Genomic DNA, 22,276 nt, shown 5'->3' on the forward strand with positions numbered 1-22,276 from the left:
TGTAACATAACTGGGCTTTTTTGCTATTGAACTACAATTTGATCTTGCCTAGACTGGGAGAGTGGAGGGCACTATTTTTGCAGGGATCCTGTTTGGAAAAAGAACTGTGCCTTGGATCACTGGACATCATAATGTAGGGAATGAGTCACCATACCACATCAGTACCTTTGGGCAAAAATACAACTAACTCTCACAGTGCCTTCCCAGAGTAACAGGTAGATTGGCAATCTAGAACATGGCGCTCTAGTCCCCAAGGGAACGGTGGAAACAGATCATCACCTTTTAGTTTTCTCACTCATGCATGTCCACAATAAAAGAGACTAGTAAAGTCTACAATATTTATTAAAACTCTCGTGCTCTGTTATGAAGCAACTGTGAAGCAATTAGAAAACCTATACAACTAAGCAAAGTAATCCCCAAAAAGCCCCATCATGGTAAGATATATCTGCCTAAGCCTACCTACCCTCCCTACGTGAGCACAGTGATATAGCAGTGATCTCTGGGATTAGAACTGGACCCCATACCTGCCATTTGAAGTTAGGTGGTCTGTATCGCAGGTTGAGCAAGGCTGTTGTGCCTGTTCCAGCACATTTCCCCTTTGCTAGAATTCTCCTCTTTGTTTTCCAAAGGGCATGTCTTAGTTTATATCATAAGAACTGGTGTGCTGGAAAACGGCAGCTGTGTCTCTGGGTTGTGTCTAAATGTATGGATATGTTGCTGACCGATTACAGAAAAACAGGGCACCATGTTGTTCGACTGTGTATGAAATGTTCAAACTGAATCCCAAGACGAACTGAATAATAAAAAGATATGCAGTGTAGGTCAAAAATTTGAAATATGGCACAAAAATAAAAGTTACGTGTGGCTGTGCAAAATGCCTTACAACATGGAGTTAGCCTAAAGTAAGGGAGAATCACAGTGGACCCTAAATGAAACTTACTACACCCCCTCCTTGGTTGGGACCGTAACGTAGCGACTTACTGTATAATTAGAGGTACAAGCACAAACCAAGCAAATACAATGCTCTGCTAACAAGCATGCCAATCAAAAATTAGAATTGTGGAAAAAAAAATCGCATGACAATTTGGAAAACGTAGCCAAATTAAGGTGAACCATATGCATCCAGTATATCTTCCACAAGTTCAAGTGCTAGTGAATCTAGGACTGATTCCGTCTCCGCAGAATATGACTCTGCAAGTGCCCAGTTTAATAAATCCAAATAACACATGATCCTCGTTACCAGCAGATGCTGAGGAAGTAGCATGCCGACCTGCATCCATGTTAGAGCCAGAGTTAAGTATCCCATGTGCCAAAGCACCCATCTCCACTCTATGGAGTGGCTCATACCTTGCATCCTGAAGAAGTCGCAAGCCCATGTGACTACTCTGAACTTGGTCATTTTAGGATTTATCAGCAGGTTCCTGTCCCCAGGAACTGGCTTCTGCAAAGCTAGGCAAATATCCATTGCCCATTCGAAGGGGCGTCATAAGCAGTGAAACACTGGTTGTACACATGTAAACCAGGTGGATCGGAATGACAATGAACAGTCAGTGTCTAGTTCCTGGAGCATGAAGATTCTTCAGAATTGTAGCATGCGCTCATGACGCAACTGGACCAGTTGTAGTTCCAGTGGTCTTGGAAGCGGAACATCCATTGCTGAGAAGCAAAAATAGAACCAAAATGCTGCAAATGATGAATAGCATAAAAGGAATGCCCCGAACACTCTGGAAAATAGGTAGTTAATATTAGCTTGTATTACTCCAAAGAGTTTTTTGTATAAACTGACTAAGCCAGTCCCCATAACTTTTTAGGTCTCTCCTAGAGACGCAGCGCATGCGTTGCTCGCAATGGCGAGATCTATTGTTGTCGGTTTCGTTGCTGAAGGGGAACAGGACATGTGCACGCGTGCAGAGGACAGGAGTTTACACGTGCGAACATCTCCTGTCGCGGCGTTTGAGCAGAACGCGCGCATGGCACGCTTCCACTATAAAGGAGACAGCTTGTTCACAGTGGCGGCCCTTTTATTGTGAGCGCGGGCCGCTTGGAAGTTTAGTTAAGTTTGTCGGTATTATGTAACATTGCATTCGTTATGCCAATTAGGGATTTGTTAAGAGCTTTCCGCGCTGACGAGAGAGACGCGTAGAGCCCAGCAGCAACCGCAGACCAAAGAATCACGTGACATCAGCCCACGATGACTCTCTGCCCCGCTCAATGGGCTTGATATTTAAATAGGGGTAACAGAGCGGCGGCACATTGTGGTTTCGAGACCATGATCGGCTTGCTGTGAGCAAAGACCTTGGGGCTGGTGGGCAGGTGGAGCATGCTTGCAAAAGTGGGCACACCGGAGGCCAGTGTGTTGCGGGACACAGCTTTGCAAAGCTCGCGGGATGGTCAGGCACTGCCTGAGTGAACTGTAGTCCAGGAGTTCGAATCCTGCTAGTTCCAGTCATGTGTTCATGTTTCTGAGTTAATTGACTGCTGGACCTTCAGCAGTAAATGTGTGACATACGAGGCATGGCATTGGGCAAAAAGTTAAATGTTGGGTGCTTTCTGGGCACCCGCTGTGGTGTGCAGGTTACACTTTCCTGCTTTTATTTAGCTTGTCCGACGTGTTTGGGGGCAATGAGTGTGTGTGGAGCTGCCTCCAAAGAGAAACTAGTTTGAGTCTCTGCGTCGGGGCCCCATCCTGTGATTATGCGCAAATCACGTCATCTCCCTGTGCCCAAAGATTGGTGATCGGGTGCAAAGTAACCCCCAATACCTTTAGCTCACAGCTGGGGCAGCCCTGCTAATCCTTTTTCCTGGAGCCCGGGAAAAGCCTTCCCAAGTTCAAGTCTAGGCATAGCCTCAGCATCCTGTGACTCTGGGCATGGCAAATCACTTAGTCTCTCCATGCCTACCAAAAACAAGCATTTGCAATGCAATAGGTCTTGCATTTGCAAGAGTTTGAGCGATTGGCATTGTAAATTACAATGCCTTTTATTTAAATTTTTTGAAAATCCGCAAGCGGTGCGTAGACTGTCACTTTGTACTTTCTACGATGCTTACGAGAAGCAAGGCTGGCAGTAACTGCGCCTCATAACTGCCAGTCTTGCTTCTCGTAAGCAAGGACTATAAGAACAAAGTGTGTGTTTACGCACCGCTTGCAGGTTTACAAAAAACATAAATTAAAGGCATTTTCATTTACAATGCCAATAGCACAAACTTGCAGATGCGAGACCTATTGCATTGCAAATGCTTTTTAAAAAGTGTGCTATTCTGGCACTGTTAGACGCATTAAACATTTGTTTGATTAACTCACCGAAATGTACTTGGAGATTAGTTTTTAACAAGGACTGTATTTCACTGGATGTCCTTGTAACTTGTAATTCTGAAGTTTCTCTAGCAGATGTTACTGCTACATCTTTTTGACCAATAATGTTTTGGGTCTGCTTAGCTTGTTAAAATCTGCTTTCAAAGTTAGAATTTAAAGCCACAATGCGCTATCCATACCTCCTTGAGTGGGAGGGAAGAGCACGTTATTACAGCAGGTTACTATCTGGGAGACCGATAATGTTTGGGACCCAACCTTCATTCCACAACATTTTTGCATTGAATAGCTTCTATTTGAAAGGACTGTAATGAAGGAGAGGATAGAAGGGACTGGTATTCCTTTTAGAAAAAAGGCCATATTAGCTACTGACGTATTACATGCGCCGTGAATGGTCACATGTTTACAAACCAGTGAATGTCTGACAGTCTCATTCCATTCCAGTAAGGAAATCTTCCTTATTTTGTCGTTCACAACGTTCAGAAAATGGGAGTGACCCTAATTCATGAATGAAGCTACCACCAGAAGTTCATGTCTACTAACATGGAAAGGATTCATGCAAGCACTGAATTGAAATGGGTAAAGATATTAAGCAGTGTATTAAACAAACAGTAGAGGGTGTTTCAGGTATTGTGAATGGGAGCTATTCTAACTTCTTGAGATGTAACGTGTATGTGGCGGCATCTTTTTTTTTTTTTTTTTTTTTTTTTTAGCTGTCAGTCGTAATTTACTTGTCAGATTGAAAAGTGAAAATAGCTGGGTTGAATTAGGGCAGTGCTTTCCAAAGTGTGTGTCGCTACACATTACTGTGTCGCCTCCCAGGTGTGGGTGTGTCGCGTGACGATTACTTCTGCGGGCATAATAGGGCGAATGCTCTCTTGGGCGTTTGCATTCAGTGACGCTGTACAGTACAGCGACATACGCGGAGCAAGGAGAAGCGTTCGGCGAGCGTCTGGCCTTGTTCCCTTTTCCGACGCAGTGATCACGGAGCCACTTCTGCTCCCCAGGCTCTCGGTAAGCTACATTTTCAAAATGTTAAAACTATTTAGGGCCTACTCTACGTAGCTACCTCAGAGGCCCAGGTAGCTGCCATGTTGCAGGTGTCCTCCCTTGTTTACTGCAAGATTTATAACAGGTGTGCAGTATCAAGCTCGTAATTTGCTGCCTGGCCTTAGTTTGTGGAATGATGAATAATTGCCAAGCTCACCTTGTAAAAATTGCCTTACATTTTTAGATACGTACAATTCACCTCTTCGTTTTTTTTTCTTTTCTAAAATATTAAATCCATTTAATGAACCTAACAAAGGATGATGTTAGCATGCCATCAAATGATTGGACACATTTTAAAAAATGCTTGATCAGGGCATGTCCAACCTGGCGCCCATGTAGGAGCCTTTCTACTGAGTACCGCCGCACCAGTCGGTCTGTTTCGGCCAAGGGGCTTCCCAGCCGGTGTGAACGGCTTGATTTACAGGGGAGACTCTGTGGTGACACCCACGAGCGGCGCAGGATGGACCGGGAACCTGCGCTGCCACTGGCCCGCACCAGCCTGTGAACAGCCTGGGTGCTCCCCAGCCGGTGAGATAGTCTTGTCCTGCGGAGGTGACAATTGCGACCTGATTTCGCTTGCTGGAGTTGCACCCCATTGTTGCGAAGCCCACAGCTGAAAAGCGCAGGTGGCCACACTAATGTGTACAAAATGCCAGCCAAAAGCGGCTCAGAGTGCCAGAGGTCACTAGAGCGGTGACGGGCCAGGAGGGCACATAACTGGAGGTGGGTGTGCAGTCAGCTCTTGCACACCCGTTCTATCCCTGAAGTGGCAAGCACTGGCTGTTGAACCCTTCAAACAACTGCAGCCAGACTGGTGACACACGTGTGATGTGCGGGACAGACTGAGAGGACGGGCTGCTGTGATCTTATACCAGGTGGGTGTGGAGACTTCAGCAGACACAGCGTAAGTGACAAACTGTAGCAGATTAAAACAGGGCATGTACCACAGCCCCTACATACAGCCTTCGGTGCTCTGGCAAGTGCCCCTGATATCAGCCAGGAGGGGAGTGGAGGTGCAGTGCGAAAGTCAAGCCCTGGTCTGAGTGGAATGTAGTGCATGTATATGTTCGAATAAAGAATTTAATATTTTTAATAACCATGTGAGTGTCAAATGAACACTGTCAAACCCAGAGGAACCTGGAGCAAGAATCAACTGCTACTAGGATAAATTTAAATGCAGTATTCAAAATAAGAGTATCCCAGTGGTCCAAATGAATGCAGCCAAAAGATTTGTTAGAAATGTATAGGTGATTGCGGTGGGCAGGCCACATTGGAAGCTTTAAATTATTGACCAGTATCACAAATGGTCTGTTATAAGCCTTGTCACCAGTAACCATGATGGAGCATGGAAATTGCAGCCGTCACACCTGCATGTGCAAAAGCAACACCTTAATGGCCGGCCATCACTAAAGCTAGTCTCTGGTATTGGTTGGGAATTAAATTATTTCCAACCCATGCCATTGTTACAAAAGGTATGTTTTGGTCTCTTCAGTGGTATGTTTGTTTAGATGGAAAGACTTTAGGTAAAGGGGTGCTGTCTTTGTTAGCATTAACGGCAGCCAAGATGTCATTATTTATTCTTGTTTTAGAACGAGTTTTCGCAGCAGTAGGAGTCGCAACTGCAAATTTGCCAGGGTATTCCCTACAACGTGTTCCCACACGTTGATGACTCAATGTATGAATAACATGAGTCCGTGGCAGCCTATCTTTCAGGTTTGCCACCTTCACCCAAAACGTTTTATGCTAGATTGTGCTGCTTTTTAAAAAAATGTAATCCATTTTTACACCAATAATATAAATTATCATTAAAAGACTGGGCACAATAATACGAATCACACACTAAGTGTGGGGAAATTTGGATCCTTATGTTCTAGTGCATGAAGCCAAGCTTTCTGTTTAGCCAACTGTCAGTACAGTCCCCTAATGACTGGGTGTGTTTTTTAAGATTTAAGTTTCGTCCAACATCCCATCAAGAACATTGGCGCAAGCCGTTGAATATTGGCGCTGAGTGCCGATAGGAGGCTGGGCCGAACCATCACTATCAAAAATACATTTATACTTTTCATGACGTAAAATAGTGTTGGCATGGGATAGAAATGCTCATATTGTAGAAATTCTTGTCTGTAATGACAGGTCAAATACTAAGTCTAGAACAGCTCTTAAGGATGTTGCACTGTGAACGGATCTTTACCTTACCTCCCGCTTCCTGTACGTGGTCTCCATTCTTCCCGGGTCCTGATGACAACAAGGGCTGGGAAAGGAATCGGACAGTGAGAACGGACAGTCGTTTGAGTACACAGGACGGAGACACCTCGACCCAGCAGTCGGGCCAATCGAGAAGCAAGGGTATGCGGCAGGAGGCCCAATCAGTGCTCAATGCTCCGAGGAGGAGGAGGAAAGGGGAAGGAGTAAGACGCCGCCAAGGAGGAAGACGTCGCCAAGGAGGTCACCATTGGTGAAACAGCTGCTGAGAAGGAGCCCGCTAAGAGAGACGCTGTCCGGGAAGACTTCACGGGAGCAGACTTTGCCAGGGAAGGACCCGCTACCATAGATGCCGAAACCGAGGATATTCCAGATGTTTGGTGCAAAGAGTGGTGGTCTCCAGGTGAAGTGCAGGAGCCGCTGCAACTCTGGAGAGTTGCGGTACGTAATACGGGAAGAGGGTAAAGGTTGGGAGGTAGAGTGGTGGTTTGAGTGACAGAGCCCTTACAACCTTGCTGCTAAAAGTCCCGGACTTCATCTAAAAGTATTTTGTTTTTTTTGGTTAAGCAAGTCTTTCAACTGCTTCAAGTCACCCTCCCCCCGCTCCCCTCATAAAGAGCACGGAAGAGCATGTAAGGAAGCTGATTAGGTTGTGTAAAAGCCTGAAAACGGGCTGCCGACAAAATACTACATGTGTTTTTTTTTGGTGGGGAGGGGGGGGGGGGGGTTAATAAAGATTTTTTTTCCTCTTTCGCTCTGGCACCGTTTCTTCCACATGGGTGTGGTGAAGGTTTATTACAAATAGTCAGTCTTACTTACCGCTCCTTTTGCAGTGTGAATTTTCTGGATTCAGATGCTGTGCATTATTCCGCCTTCTAGTGGTTTGGTCCTGAATTGTAGTATTTCTTTCCATTTTTTCTTTTGTTGGTTGGCGTCGACATACCACCATTTGGTGTCCTCCTGTAACGTCGTTGGGCTTCCTCCGGAAGCTCCCACCTTTGGTCACCTTCTTCAGATAATTTTTTTCCGCCGTTGGGTCTGGATCGAGACGGAAGAGCTCCAGAAGATTGGAGAGAAGAACTGTTGAAAAAATAACGAACATTTTCCTAAGAACCAGAGGAAAGGGTCTTCGACGTACCGAACTTTGATCCTACGAGCCGGAGCGCGTCGAAGAGGGAGAAACAAAACTTCGGCAAAGCGAATAATGCACATGCAGGGGGCCCCCTGTGCGCGGTAATGGACAAAACACCTTTCAAATTCTGTGATAATTGTCACTGCAAATACGCACAAAGACCAGCATCCAGTCTGCAACCTTTGCCATCCACTGGATCACTGAAGCGACGACTGCAACGCATGCTCCGCTTTTACCCCAAAGACGTTGAGAGCAAGAGAGGCAGAGAAGAGCCAATTAGAACATACAGGGTCAAGACCCACCACCATTGCTTCGAGGCCTGGGCCTCTCTAGCAAAGACAAGACAAGGTCAACGTCGCCGAAGGTCCAGAAGTCGAAGGGGAAACGGATGTCAGTCGTTGAGGTCACGAAGACGACTCCAAAGGAGGTAGGGGAACAGTGCCTTGAAAAAGATAAGCAAGTCCAGAAAAACTGACTTTAAGCCCTCAAAAGGAGCATAGGCGTTGAAACACTCTACGTCCGCAAGCGCGTCCAAGGGAAAACAATCCGTCAGTTCCTTAGACCAGGACTCCGAGACAGCAAAAAAGACCCTCGAAAGTGCAAAGATGTTGAAAGACAATCACGAAAAAGACGATCAGACATCCAAAAAAGAGAGGGTGAAACAGGCTTCGACAGCTGCATTGGCGCCGTCAAGCTCAATAAGAAAGGCTGAAAGTCTCGACGCCGAAATTCACGCGTCAGATATGGAAAAAAGACTCGCAGAAATGGGAAGTATCTTGCAACGCAAGAAAGATTTCAACGAAAAGATGAAACTTTTCAAAATTCCACCGACTATTTCGATCGACGACGGAAAATATGTTGACGAATTACAGCCACCAACAACTCCCAAACCACAGGACGAAGAAGAAGACTAAGAATTCTTCTTCAAAGACGAGGAAGAGGAGGAAACCTATGCGGGTTCAGTGACTTCGGAGGCTCAAGACCTGCAATGGCAAGATCTCGACGCCAAATCAACAGAAGAAGCAGCGGAGACATATCCATTGAGGCCCTTACCACCAGATGACATTGGAATGCACAACCAAGTCATAAACAAAGCAGCAGACACCTTTGGAGTGCAATTGAAAGAAGAAAACCCCAATCATGTTTTCTGTTAGAAACCTTACTGCCTAGTCAAACAAGGAGTCCATTCCTTCCCATGTTGCCAAGTGTTTTGGATCAAGGTAAGGAAGCTTTTAAAGAACCAGCTACATGCAAGGCGGTCACACCAAGAGGAGAGAGAAAAATACAAGCATTCCTCTAAGGATCTTATGTACTTCAAGGGTTCAGGGCCAGCAGACTCAATTATAGCTTCTACGGCTCGAGAGAGAGCTAATGTACCTACTAATGTGGGCCCTCCTCCTGACAAAGCAAGCAAAAGGATGGATCTCATGGGAAGGAAGGTTGAGAGAAATGCGGCAATTCAAAGGGGCATAGCTAATTCTAATGCTTTGATCAACAGACATGCATATCTACATTGGGAAGACGTTGGAGAGCTGTTAAACCTCCTATCAGAGCAATTCCAAAGGAGGGCAAAGCACTTAGTGGAGGAGAGGAAAAACATGGTAAACACATGTTTAAATCTAGACCCCCCCCCTCCTCCCCCCCCCCCCCGGGGGGCAGATGGGGGCATTAGTACCCCGGGGGAGGGTGGGGCAAAAAGCCCACTAGTCGCCAGGGATTGGTTTTGGGCAAATTTGAATTCGGGTGGGGGCTACCCAAAACGGACATGCACATGCCCCCTCCCCGCAAAAATTACAGCCCCCCCCCCCCCGGGCGGCAAAAAGCCGATTAGCAATATGCCTACCTGTGGATTATGGGCCCTAGCGCAGCCGGCACATAGGGAAACCTAGCAAACCTGTACATTTTTTTTAAAACTAGATACCCAGGGGAATCCAGGAGGTGATGACTTGGCTGGCTCTCACCAGGTTCTGTTATCCACAATCCCTTGCAAACCTAAACATTTCTGGAAAAAAAAAAAAAAAACATTTTCATCACATTCAAGTGGTGGAAAGTTCTGGAATATGCGTGGATCCACAAAATTCCACCCACCCCACATTCTCCAAAGTCTACTGAGAAAAATGGTACCTCACTTAAGTGGGTAGGCCTAGTGCCCGCGACAGGAAACAGCCCAAAACGCAATGTGGACACACCACATTTTCACAGTGAAAACTGACCCTTTTTTTGCAAAGTGCCTAGCTGTAGATTGTGAACCCTAGCTCTGCCGACACCTAGGGAAACCTAGCAAACCTAACGTTTTGCGCCGTTTCCTGTCGTGGGCACTAGGCCTACCCACACAAGTGAGGTACCGTTTTTCTACCGTTTTTCTATGAAGATTTTGAAGAACGCGGTGTGAGTGGAAATTTGTGGATCCACGCAGATTCCAGAACTTTTCACCGTAGAAATGTGAGGAAAGGATTCTGGGTAACAGAACCTGGTGAGAGGCAGTCGCGTCACCCGCATCCTGGATTCCCTTGGGTGTCTAGTTTTTAAAAATGTATAGGTTTGCTAGGTTTCCCTAGGTGCCGGCAGAGCTAGGCTTCAAAAACTACAGCTAGGCACTTTGCAAAAAAAAAAAAAGGGTACATTTTCATTGTGAAAATGTTGTGTGTTCACGTTGCGTTGTGAGCAGTTTCCTGTCGTGGGCACTAAGCCTACCCACACAAGTGAGGTACCATTTATATCGGGAGACTTAGGGTAACTCAGATTTGTAAAGCAACTGTTATTACCTATTGACTTTCGATGCATTTCTGCCTTCCAAATGAAAGACAATGTGTAAAAAAGAAGTCATTCTAAAAAAAAGACTGATAATTCTCATGCTAGTATGAGTATTCCCAAATTCGGAAATGTGCAAATATCTACTGTTTCTAAACTCTATTTTGTTCCCATTTCAGAAATACATAGGTGTCTTTCATACTGATTTTTCCATGTATACATTTTCCCAGAACAATTGCTATATACCCGGTACATAATAAAAAACAGACGCTTTCATCTGCAGCCCCTTTTTCGCATTTTTACCCCAAAAAACAAAATTTTGCTGTATTTTGGCTAATTTCTGGTTCCCCTCCAGGGGAATCCACAAACCCTGGGTACCTTTAGAATCCCCATGATGTTGGGGGAAAAAAAGGATGCAAATTTGGCGTGCATTCCTTTGTGGTCAAAGTTACAGGGGCCTAAGCGTGAACTACCCCAAATAGCCAAAAAACAGGCTTAGCACGGGGGGGGGGGGGGGGGGGGGGGGGGGGGGGAGGCCTAGCAGCGAAGGGGTTAATGAACAAAGTAATCAGCAAATGCAAGATCAGCCAAATGACAATGATTCTCATCGCACCACTGTGGGCCTGGCAAACTTGGTTCTCAGAAATAATGCAGATGTCGCAAGGAACAATGCACAAACTGCCAAAAGAGAGACTTGCTAACAATGCAAAGTGGAAAAGTACTTCACTCAGAACCAGAGGGCTTAGGCCTAGCGGCATGGCTCCTAAGGACTTAGAATTTGCACTTCTCAAACTACCAGAAAGCACAATGGCTGTTCTGAGAGAAGCTAGAAAACCAACAACCAGGAAATGTTATACAGCGAAGTGGGAGAGACTACTGTGTATTTATTAAATGTATTGCTATTAGCATCAGCAGCCTAAAAGGTAACCCAAGAATAAAAGACTTTAAAATGATAGCCATCGTGGACCTCCACCATGAAAACAGTCACTTCCTGCATTAGGAAGGCCATGTACAGTTAAATGTGCATGGACAGCAGGTCTTCAATAAGAATAGGCTGTGGCTGCACCATGGTCTAACCAGCTATGGAAAGAAAGAGCAAGCACAATACGCATTGGCATAGCCAATAGGTCTCGCCTTGGGGACCTCAGAAGTGTTTAGCCATGCAGCGGTTGATGTTGTTGCACCAAGGATATTGTGCTGCATAACTAAATACTTATAAGGTTCCAAAAAGTGAGACCTATTGGCTATGCCAATTCTTGTTTAAAATTGAAATCAGTGGGGGCATGCTCATATCCTATTGAGGGTCTGGGTAGACTTCAGTCCTTGTATCCTGTTCTGCAGATCCGGACAAGCAGCTTGAGTCGGATAGCCTGAACTGGGTTCAAATGCATCCAAAGAGCCACCCAGGAAACGTTCTGTTTTGGCCTTGTAAGGATCCTACGAAAATGTTGATGAACGTGGTTTGTTTTAGGGTCCGATTAACTTTAATTTTTTTAATGTAAATAAGGTGAGATCAGCCACCCCTTGTTGCATTTTCTTGACTCACACATATAACCATTGATGTGAACACTCGGCTGAAAATAGGTTTTTTGTGTGCAATTTTTTAATGGCGTACTTCGTAGATCTGCTATTTCTGCACTGAGTAATGATGAAAATAAATGTTGTTAAACTATTTATTGATTGCTATCCCAAACATTAAATACAGTTTTAATGTGCAATATGTACATATGTGTGAATGTGCTCTGTAGGTTACTGAACAGTCGGTGGGCCAGAATAGATATTAGGCGAGACTCGACAATCGGACATAATCCTGCAGGTGACCTTTTTCATTAAATGTGAAACCGGATCAAAATCCTATAAAGAATTTTCTGAAGGGTTTCACTTACTCTGTGCCCGAACTTGAGATCCCTGCCTCTTCTCCAAGATGTTACTTGTTCAAAAATGTCTGGCGGCCTGTTCTCAAAAGAATCAGTAGATGTTTATTATTATTCTGACATCTTTCATATAAAGGCGACTCGGAGATGGACTTGCACCTTAAAGGGTTGGTTAGTTGGTGCAGATCTCCTCAAAATTAACACGTTTGCCAAAAGCCCGCTTCAAACACCCGGGCAATTAATTAGTGCTTAGTTAAATTTGAGTTATGGTTTGCTTAAAAACAGTAATTCTGTTAATGAATCCTTTGTGATGATGACACAAGTATGGAGTATTCTATTTAAGAGGCCCTTAACGTAGCAGGTTTTTGGTTCCTGGGAATATAGATGATCAAAGGTAAGAAGCACAGCATTGAAAGAGCTGTGGGAGATGGGCCTGTTTCCCCTTTAAGCATTGGGGTGGAGTACCACCTAAAGTCTGTCTGATGTAACACTGTACATTGCTTGTGTCTGTCTCGCCTCTACGTGGCCTTTACAGTGCAGCTGGGATGTGGAATATCGCCTGAAGGAAGAACGAGTTGTGAGGTGTCAGTCCTCTTTATTCTGCATACGAGTCAGACAGCCCAAAATTCCTTCAGCTTTGTAAAGAATAATGAATATACCAAGTACTTGAAGTAGAAAGACACCACCTCTATATTCAGCATATTTTTTGTACTTTTTTTGTGGTCAGTTGACTTCCTCTGGCATGATGTTTGTAGCTCTCTTTCTCTTAAAAACAGGGTACAGTACTCCACAATGCAGGGGTTCGGTGGATCCTGATTATGCGAGCCCCTCTTCCTGTCCTCTAGTGCATGTCTTGTGAAGTTAGTCATGCTGCTCCATGTCCCACCAACCATCAGCCTTGCTTGGCTCAAAGTTGTTTCTGTGCCATCCGTCTGACCTGATAGCAAGATTCATTATCCAAATCCAGGCAGCCATTTGTGGTTGGAAGTGCTGCTCTTCAGACATTTAGATAAGTAATCTGATAGAGATTCCTTCACGTAGAATTATCCCCAGGCGTGAGACTGGATCCTGAAACTTTTTTGCCACAGCATCCCTGCTCGCCGTCGGCGGGGCGACATCACGCAACTCCGTCCAGGCGGCGTCCGCGCATGTGACGTCAGCGAGGTCACATAAGCCCCGGCGCGCCTACGTCAGTTTTTTTTCCTTTTCCGCGTGCAACGCGGATCCGATCCTTGCTACGGGCCTGTTAGGGCCCCTGTTTCTAACACTTCCTTTTGGTGGAACAGTGTGAGAATGCCTTCGGGCTTCAAAACTTGCACGTTTTGTGGGCGCCTTATGTCGGCGACGGACCCTCACCTCATTTGTATGTGCTGTTTGGGGGAGGATCACGGCACCACAGATTGTCCGAAGTCACAGCGGGAGCACCGGATGAAACTTCTTCTCTCGGCGCGTCTCTCCAGGTTGACGTCCTCCCCTCGGTCTGCTTCGGCTGACTGCTTCAGATACGGCTGTGGTCGTCGTCCTCGCCCTTCTCCGATGTCACGTGAGCGTCGCTCCCCGATGGCTTGGAGGTTGTGGTGCTGTTGGGGTGCGGCTCCTCTGGGGCACCTTCAGGCCATGGCGTCTCTGCCTCGCTGCAAACTCCTGCGGGGGTCCCTGTGGTGTAGGGGGAGGTCGCGTGGGCTCGGGTCGCATCCCCGAGCCCCCCTCGGTCCTTTGACAACATGGTCGCCGGCAGCAGCTGGACCGTGCTGAGCCACAGGGGTCGGTGGACCCTCCTCGTCCCTCTCCGGGCCTCTCTCGTCCCTCCCCACAGGCGGCTGCCTCATCTGGTCAGTCTTCCCGCCAGAGTGGGGCTCAGAACCGGTGGGGGCCAGTTGCTGAGTACAGCAAGTGGCCTGGAGAAGCTCACAAAGGCAGCATGCCTTTGAAGCTTCCACCTTCCCATCCTGGGGGAGGAGACCTAGCACCTTGCCCAGGATGTGCATTGTTGCAGGCCCAGGAGAGCGGGGCTCTCCACCAAGGGGTCCAGCAACATGTCTGCTGTGTGGCAGCCTAGGCAGCCTCTCAGTCCAGACGTGGTTTGTAGTTTAGGTTTCAGGTACATCTCTAAGAGGCCCTCTGTAGTGCTTGGTACATTAAGTTCGAGGCATGTGGGCTGCTGAATTCATATCTGTGCATAGATCGCCGCCTAGTGTTGGGTCCGGATGTTTGCACGTTGTTGTCCTGGAAGAGTCTTCGAAGTATCCTGAGATAGGTGGCTCCTCCCCTGGACCACAGTGCGCATGGGCATCCTCTCCATCCTCAGATTGTTTTTTTCCGCCATTGGGTTCGGATGTGCTTATCTTGACTCAAGTTAGGGAAAACTTTTTTCTTTCAGGCCAAAAGGCCTTTAGTTCGCGTCGGTACTGTTCCCGATCGGTATCGACAGTTACTTGTTAGTTTACTAACTTCAAAAACAACTTTTTCGCATCGTTTCCGACCATCGACCCTACATCGACGATTGAATCGAGGACACCATTCAAGCGGTGTCCTGTTTACAATGCGAAATATCCCCATGTCGACGTCCACCCGGTGTGCAACAAATGCCTTTCACCGGATCACGACGAATCCACATGTATGGCCTGTGCCCGATTCCGATCCAAAAAGACTCTCCGGAATCGACGAGCAGCGAGACTTGAAGCGCAGCTAGCGGCACCGGCCCCGACCAACATCTTCGGCGCCGAGGACGAAGATGTGGAAGGCGTGGAGAACCTACCCTCCAGCCCCGCTTCCGAACACGATTCCGGATCGGAAGACATCGAAGAACGACTCATTCACAGAGATGAAGCCGACGCAGGAGACTACGATGAGGCCTTAGGGGCTGAAGAAAGTAGCTCCGGTGACGAGCAAGGCCTACCCGTACAGACGGAGGATATCCCAGTGCGTCAGTCTACTGACGTTTTGTTGGGAGCTCTAGCCCCAGCTGTGATGATTCATGGTTGCCTTGTGTCTGGACGCTGCGACCACCAGCCATCACGGTGCGGCAGGAGTGACGTGTCCTCCTGACGGCCTTCTAGTTCCCGGCATCCTCTGTGATTTGACTGGTGCTGCACCCCTGCTAACCCTTCTGCTGTCAGGCAGCACCTGCACAATCCATGCTCTGCACCTATTATAGAAAATCTAATGACTGCACTTGTCACTTTGTCATGGTTATAAAGCAATGTGTGCTGTCTGGGAAGGCTCGTGCTAACCTATCTCCACCCCTTGCGCTGCGTTGCGCCCCCTCATCCCAGTTTTCCGGTCTTGTCATAAATGTTAATGATATCATTCACTGGCAGAAAAGTTCTTTTTCAGGGATACATCTTTGTACATCTACGAGCAGCCAAGCACGTGTTTTACAAATTGTATCCAAGGCAAAGAGGTTACTGAAAGGATGCAAATGCACCTGAATGAAAGGGAGGAACATTAGATGTGTGGCTGTCTTAAGTACCGCTTTTAATTCCCCAATTTTGTAAATCTGTATAATTCTGAATCTCGTTCTATGAACTTCCTCTGCCACTCATGCTGAAGAGTCTGCACTCTCTCCTCTACAGTGAAGTGCAGGCAAGGGTGCTCAGTTGCATGTAGCAGTGTTCACAGCACATGGGATGGGAGGGTGTTCTGGCACAACTGTTATCGGCCCTTGAGTCACGATGTCCGAGGACTTCACCAAGCAAGTTCAAACAGCCACAATGGCAACCTGGGCAGAAATGTAGAAGTGACTTTTTACTCCAGGTGTACCACAATTCAAACTTTGAATAGACTGGAAACGATGTGCGTGTGTAATTATCAGATGCTCCGATCTGGTTAAAAATGCCCTGAGAGGGGTCGTGATGTCTAGCGTCTCTTCAGTGTATGTCCCTAGATGAGGTCCAGCGGCCTCTGTTGTCTGCTGCTTGAGCACACAGGCAACTTATGCCTGAGTCCTTTTAATAACAAGAAGTGGAAAGGTGGGGAATCTAGGCCTGGTCATCTTCGAAACTTAGATTCCCCGCCATCCATCCTATATCATAGTGATCGTGTAGATGAAAGAGGGCAACGGAGAGTTGCCCCTAACAAAGTATTGCACCAGAGAATGGGCCTCCAGACAGTCAGACAACAGTTCAGAGTCTACTTCCAGACATTAAATTACTGATCAAATAAATACTTGTCTACATGCTCGTTCTCGAATAGTACAGACTTAATCTTACCAGGTTTGCATCAAGCCGTGGGACCTTGTGAATAGATTCAGGTCTTGTCTCCCTACAGTGTTTCACATATTGCTGATGTACCACAACAAGTTTGGTCCAAATCCTCTAAATGCCTCTGGAAACACTTGCAAGTTCTCGTGGTGTCACCAAGCTCCAAGTAGTGGACTGCACATGCGTTTCAAGTTAACCAGGAAAGCTGTTATTTGCTCTGGAAACCAAAATAATTAGATATGCCACATTCCTTCATCTAGGTGCCAGCACAAAGCTTCGACAGATGGCATAATGTTGCAGAGTGGGCACTCTGCCATTGCGCTGTATGTTTGAATCTCAAGCCGTACATCGTTGGGCCCATCTGCTTCAGTTGCACGCTGCATTGCGCACAAGTTGAATATATTGGCCCGCAAATCCTGCCTGTTGGCCAGACTGAGCTTTGTGCATGTTGACAGTCATCCCTAACATGCCCAGCACATGGTAATGCACAAAGCACTTGTTCTCTGCTGCACCCTCGCTATGTACAGTTTAGAAATGCAATTGAGGCGTGACATAAAGTTGAACTATGCACCTTGGTTTTTTCTGAGGGCCTTTACTTTGGCGAGGTAAAGGCCCTTTGCCCTTTACCCCAGCACATCTTTTCATCTTTTCGGTCCCATGGAGGAAACATTTCTAAATATTTTTTCCGAGGGATGAAATTTGTGCTGAGTGTCTTCTGTTCTAAGCTGCTAGACATCACGTTCATCAGATGCTACAACTGTTCAGGAATGTGCTGATGACAGTCAGTCAGAGCTTTTCTTCACCCCTCTAGAAACAATACTAGACTTGATGTGGTAGGTGGATCTTCTTGGTAGGAGGCAGAGCAAGTCTCAGCTTTCTATGGCCAGGATTCTCAAATCCCTGTGATTATAATGTACAAATGTGTGCAATATAGTGTTATTTATTTGTCGGCGAACAAGCTGATAAATCAAGAGGTAACATTCTTTCATGCTTCCGCTGAATGGATTTAAAAGATCATAAATGTCCTTTGTTGGGCTACAGACAAAAGGTGATTTCTGGCACTGTGATGACTAGGTTCTGGGAAAGCACAACCGTACACCAATAAAGAAAGGAAAACGGAAACCACTTGTGTCCGAGATATTGCAGATTTGCTATTACTTTGAAGTAAACTGTTTGTGATTCTCGGTGAATCCATTTATATCCAGCATCTGAATTCCCTAATTCTGCAGAAAAACTGAGGTTCTTCAGAAAAGGTTAAACAGCTGCATTGAATGTTTTTCTAGAATAGTAGAGAATATAGTTTGCAACCACTCTGTCTGCATAAAACAAGGGCGTTTTTAACCTATATTGCAAAAGCTCCTGCATTTAACACACAGTAGAAACTTATACAGAGACCCTTTTATTAGTTTGCCTGCTGTGTATATTTCTGGCCTTCACAACAAGCACTCTGAAAGGGGAAAAAAAAAGCCAGGGCCAGCGCAATGGCAATTTGTTTCCAATTAACGCGAGCTGCGGGCGCGATAATTGGAAACAGATGGTGCTGATGCTCGCTCTCGCAAGCCCTAGGTCTAGGCGGATGCAAAGGTGGGACATGCACCGGCCTTTGCCCAATTGCGTGCTGTCTTTCTTAGAAAGATGCATGCAAAGGCCAATAGCCTGTGGCCAAAAAAACAAATGCACGCACGAGCGTGTGGTCAGAGTTTGAAGCCCTATGAGAATATCAAGGACCCCCTGTAGGACGAAGTAGTTCCTGGGACAGGGCAACAACACCATGAAAAATACAGTTCCCAGGCTACTTGAAATCAAGTGAATACAAAAATGGTTCAAGAAATGAGTTCATAGGGTGACTAATAAAAACAAATATATTTGATCAAAGAAACAAATACATAATTATATCATTAAAAATACATCAAATTTGTGACATTAGAAAATCCATAGTACATAGAAATATATGTTAAAATTAAAAATTGATGAGTGGCAGAAATAAATTCTTCGCGTGTTTCGGAACTGAGAGTGCCTTCGTCAGGAGTTGCCACCAATAAACTTGTCTTCAAAATGTGTAATATATAGGATTTTACACAATATTAAATGCCCAGGATATCGGGAAAAGATCTCACTTTATGGTTAGAAGGAGTTAGTGCTGATAAAGTGTCTGAAGGAAGGAACTTCTCAATCGGATAACGTTTATTTAGTTGAGATCTTCTAATAAAAGGTGAGCAAAGATGTATCGTAATTTTAAATATAGCATCGCCTCGTGGTCCACGTCTCGTGTTTATGTTGCGGAAAGATAAATCTTTAAAGTATTTGTTGGTTTTCTGAGGTATTTATCACGGGTTCATGCTGGCGTGGATTTCGCTCAGTTGACCAGTTTGAAGCCCTTACATAAACCCACGCAGGGCAGCGCATGCGCGCTGGCTCAGGCGCGACCTAATAAGGAGTTGTCCTTTTAAAATTTCAATCGTGGAAAACCCAACAGTCAAAATTAGGTGCTTCCTAAATTAATCCCCAACACCACAGATGTCTCCGGTGGTAGGTATAACGTGTATGATCTGCACGCACAAGAACTAACAAGGGGACCCATGAATAAGTACCAGACCATCTTTGGTAGCGCCATTTTGCAGGGATTCTGTTTGGAAATGGAACTGTCCCTGAGACCCACAGTATGTCAGAATGTAGGGACTGAGTCACCATACCACATCAGTACCTATGGGCCCAAATTTGACTAGCTCACAGTGCCTTACCTTCCCTCCTATCCTTCCCAGAGTAAATGTAAATTGGCAACATAGAACACAACACTCTAGTCCCCAAGGGAACTGTGGAAACAGACCACCACCCTTCGTTTCCTCATTTATGCATGTCCACAATAAACTAAAAAGAGAGACCAGGAAAGTTTACAATATTTATTGAAACTATTGTGCTCTATTATGAAGCAACTGTGCTGCGATTTAAAAACCTATACAACTCAGCAAATTAATTAGCATTATGAGGAAACTGCATTCAATGAAAAGCGATTATCATGGCGAAAGACATCTGCCCAAGCCTACCCTCACTACGTAAGCGCAGTGATATATCCGTGATCTCTGGGATTAGAACTGGACCCCATTCCTGGCATTTGTCATTGGGTGGTCTGCATCTCAGTGTTGCGCAAGGCTGGTGTACCTGTTCCATTACCTTTCCTCTCTTCCAAAATCCTCCTTTCTGATTTCCAAAGGGCAAGTCTCAGTTTCTATAATAAGTGCTTTGCTAAAACACAGCAGCAGTGCCTCTATGCTGTGTCTAAATGTTGGGATATGTTGCTGACCGATCACCGGAAAACAGAGCACTATGTTGTTTGACCTGGTACAAAATGTTCATATTGAATCCCAAGAAAAACTGAATAAAAGCGTGTGCAGTGTTTTTCTAAAATAAAATCCTGGCACAAATAAACGGTTTTATGCGTCATGGCACAAATAAACGGTTGTACGCGTCTCTGTGCAAAGAGGCCTACAGCGTGCAGTTAGGCTAAAATAAGGGAGAATAGTAGTGGGCCCTAAAGGGAGTTTACTGTACTGTAAAAGGTGGAACACAGGCAGGAGGGATGCAAAGCTATGTCCTTGTGGGGAGCATATCCTAAGGTAAGTGGGTGTGTTTTCTGTTGAAGCAAAAGATGCTTTCGTTTTTCTATGGCAATACCTTCTTGAAGCACGTAGAGACTTTAGTCCCCAAATTCACTTTGCTACCATGTGACTGTAGATATATTCCGTGTACCTCTGAAGCTAAAAATTAAGGCTCTAGGTTTCATGCAAAAGGTGCCTGTATACTCATTCAATATTGGGATCGGTGGTGGACCTCACAGGTGCTTTATTTTCAACAAGATGTACTGAGTCAGTCATGGATTCACTCGGGTGACCCTGTCTAATCCAGACCTGTGCCTTACACTTCAGTCAGCTTGCCCTGTCTGGTGACACTCTGTTATAGGCATAGAACCTGTTTAGTGTCACATCTACTTATTGATCATCGGGTAGTATGGGGATAAATCACACAGATTTTTAAACACCACCTCTTTAGTTTGTGTGATGGGATTGTTGAAACTGCACGTATCAGTTTACTTGGTAAGGGGTTGGTTTAATCATGTAATTCTTCTTTTGATGACCAAACACTTAAACTTCCCTTCCATTCTCACAATACATATAAAGCTACAACAGAAGTATAAAACTGTTTTTAGATGTTCTTTAAGTTTTAATGCAGTGAATTAATGATGTAAAGTGGGTAGACTATGTCTAGCATCCCATGAGTACTGTTATATTTTTTTTAATTGGCATTAGTTAATGACCGGTTAGGCTGCAAATGCAGTAAATAATTAATTGTGCACAATTTGCACATTCTGCTCATTGGTCTAGTTTAGCTCACCAAGTGATGATCATGGAAACCTAATAAAAGGGATGAGAAAGCATCTACATTTCTTTCCCACAGTCTTGAAAATAATCTGTTTGTATTGCAGTAGTATCTGGAATGAAGGACATTACACATTTTATGATGTTTGGAAGTTTTCCTTTGATACAGGTTGCTTTTGATGCATGATGGGGCGCTGAGGGAAAACACTGTTTTTAGCTTTTTTGCCACTATCAAATGCATTAGTTATTGTGCATTATTATCAACTGGTGGGCTCTTCAATTTGAGCTTAGTCATTTGTATAATTTTAGTTGTATTTAAATATAGCACTTGGTAAGAATATGAACCTCATACAAGAATTTTTCTCTTTTTAGAAGTGGAAGCTCATCTAATGTGTTGATACCACAAGAAGACGACCCCAACATTTTAAATAATTCAGAAAAGAAGCCTGGGCACGTGCCCAAGAAAGAGACTTCTCGAGGTGTAAAGCGCAGTGCCAGCCCTGATTACACCAGGACCCATTCTCCTAGTGCTGCTAAAAAATCCAAGTTGCTTGTGCACAAAGAGGCTCATTCAGAAACTAACAGAACATACAAGACTAAGAAGAGGCACATTGACCAAGAACAGCCTTTGAAATCTGCACAATTGCCATCAACCAGCAAAATCCATACCAGAAAGGGTGGAGCTTCCGGTAGTTCCCCGAATCAAAAAAGAAAAAGGACAGATAGTTTATCTTCTTTGAAGGGTGTGCCAGCAGTTGAGACATCTGGTGCTTTCGAAAGGTCTTCAAAACCCACCAAGCTGGCTTCAAAATCGGTGACCTCAGCCAAAGCTGGGTGTAGCACAATCACTGATTCTTCCTCTTCAGCATCTACATCTTCATCCTCCTCTGCTATTGCTTCTGCTTCTTCCATTGTACCTCAAGGTGCGAGAGGGAAACCTGGAAAAGAACAGAACAAGACCAGGCGATCCCGTTCTGCATCTAGCCCCAGCCCTCGAAGGAGTAGTCGTGAGAAAGAGCAGACCAAAAGCAGTGGATCTTCGAAGTTTGACTGGGCAGCTCGCTTCAGCCCAAAAGTTAGCTTACCTAAAACAAAACTGTCTCTCCCAGGGTCTTCCAAGTCTGAAGCATCAAAACCTGGACCGTCTGGGCTACAGGCAAAATTAGCCAGTAAGTACACCTAAGTCAAATCTTTTCCTTTTGTTAATGTCTAGTTTTATTGTTGGTGATTGTATTTTTCATTTTGCATGGTCTTGTTTATTTTTGGTATTGGAGATCTAAATTAATTTGAAGGTTTCTTTGTTAAGCAATTTAAATTAAAAGAAGTAGAAGCTTTTTTCTTTTATTTGTGGAGCAGCTTGATGAAAAGTATTCACCCGACAT

General features: G+C 45.3%; 1 protein-coding gene across 15 annotated transcripts in view; it reads left to right on the plus strand.

Moving 5' to 3' along the window:
• The window catches only part of TRIP12 (thyroid hormone receptor interactor 12), a 1,120,962-nt gene that overhangs the window by 95,555 nt on the left and 1,003,131 nt on the right, over nt 1-22,276 (plus strand). For all 15 annotated transcript variants that reach the window (XM_085634980.1, XM_085634991.1, XM_085634979.1 and 12 more), the window contains one exon: nt 21,267-22,063. In XM_085634980.1, coding sequence (XP_085491106.1) covers nt 21,267-22,063 — 797 coding nt within the window. The remainder of the gene's footprint in view (nt 1-21,266; nt 22,064-22,276) is intronic.

This window comes from Triturus cristatus, chromosome 11, assembly GCF_964204655.1.
Source record: "Triturus cristatus chromosome 11, aTriCri1.1, whole genome shotgun sequence".
Taxonomy (NCBI): domain Eukaryota; kingdom Metazoa; phylum Chordata; class Amphibia; order Caudata; family Salamandridae; genus Triturus; species Triturus cristatus.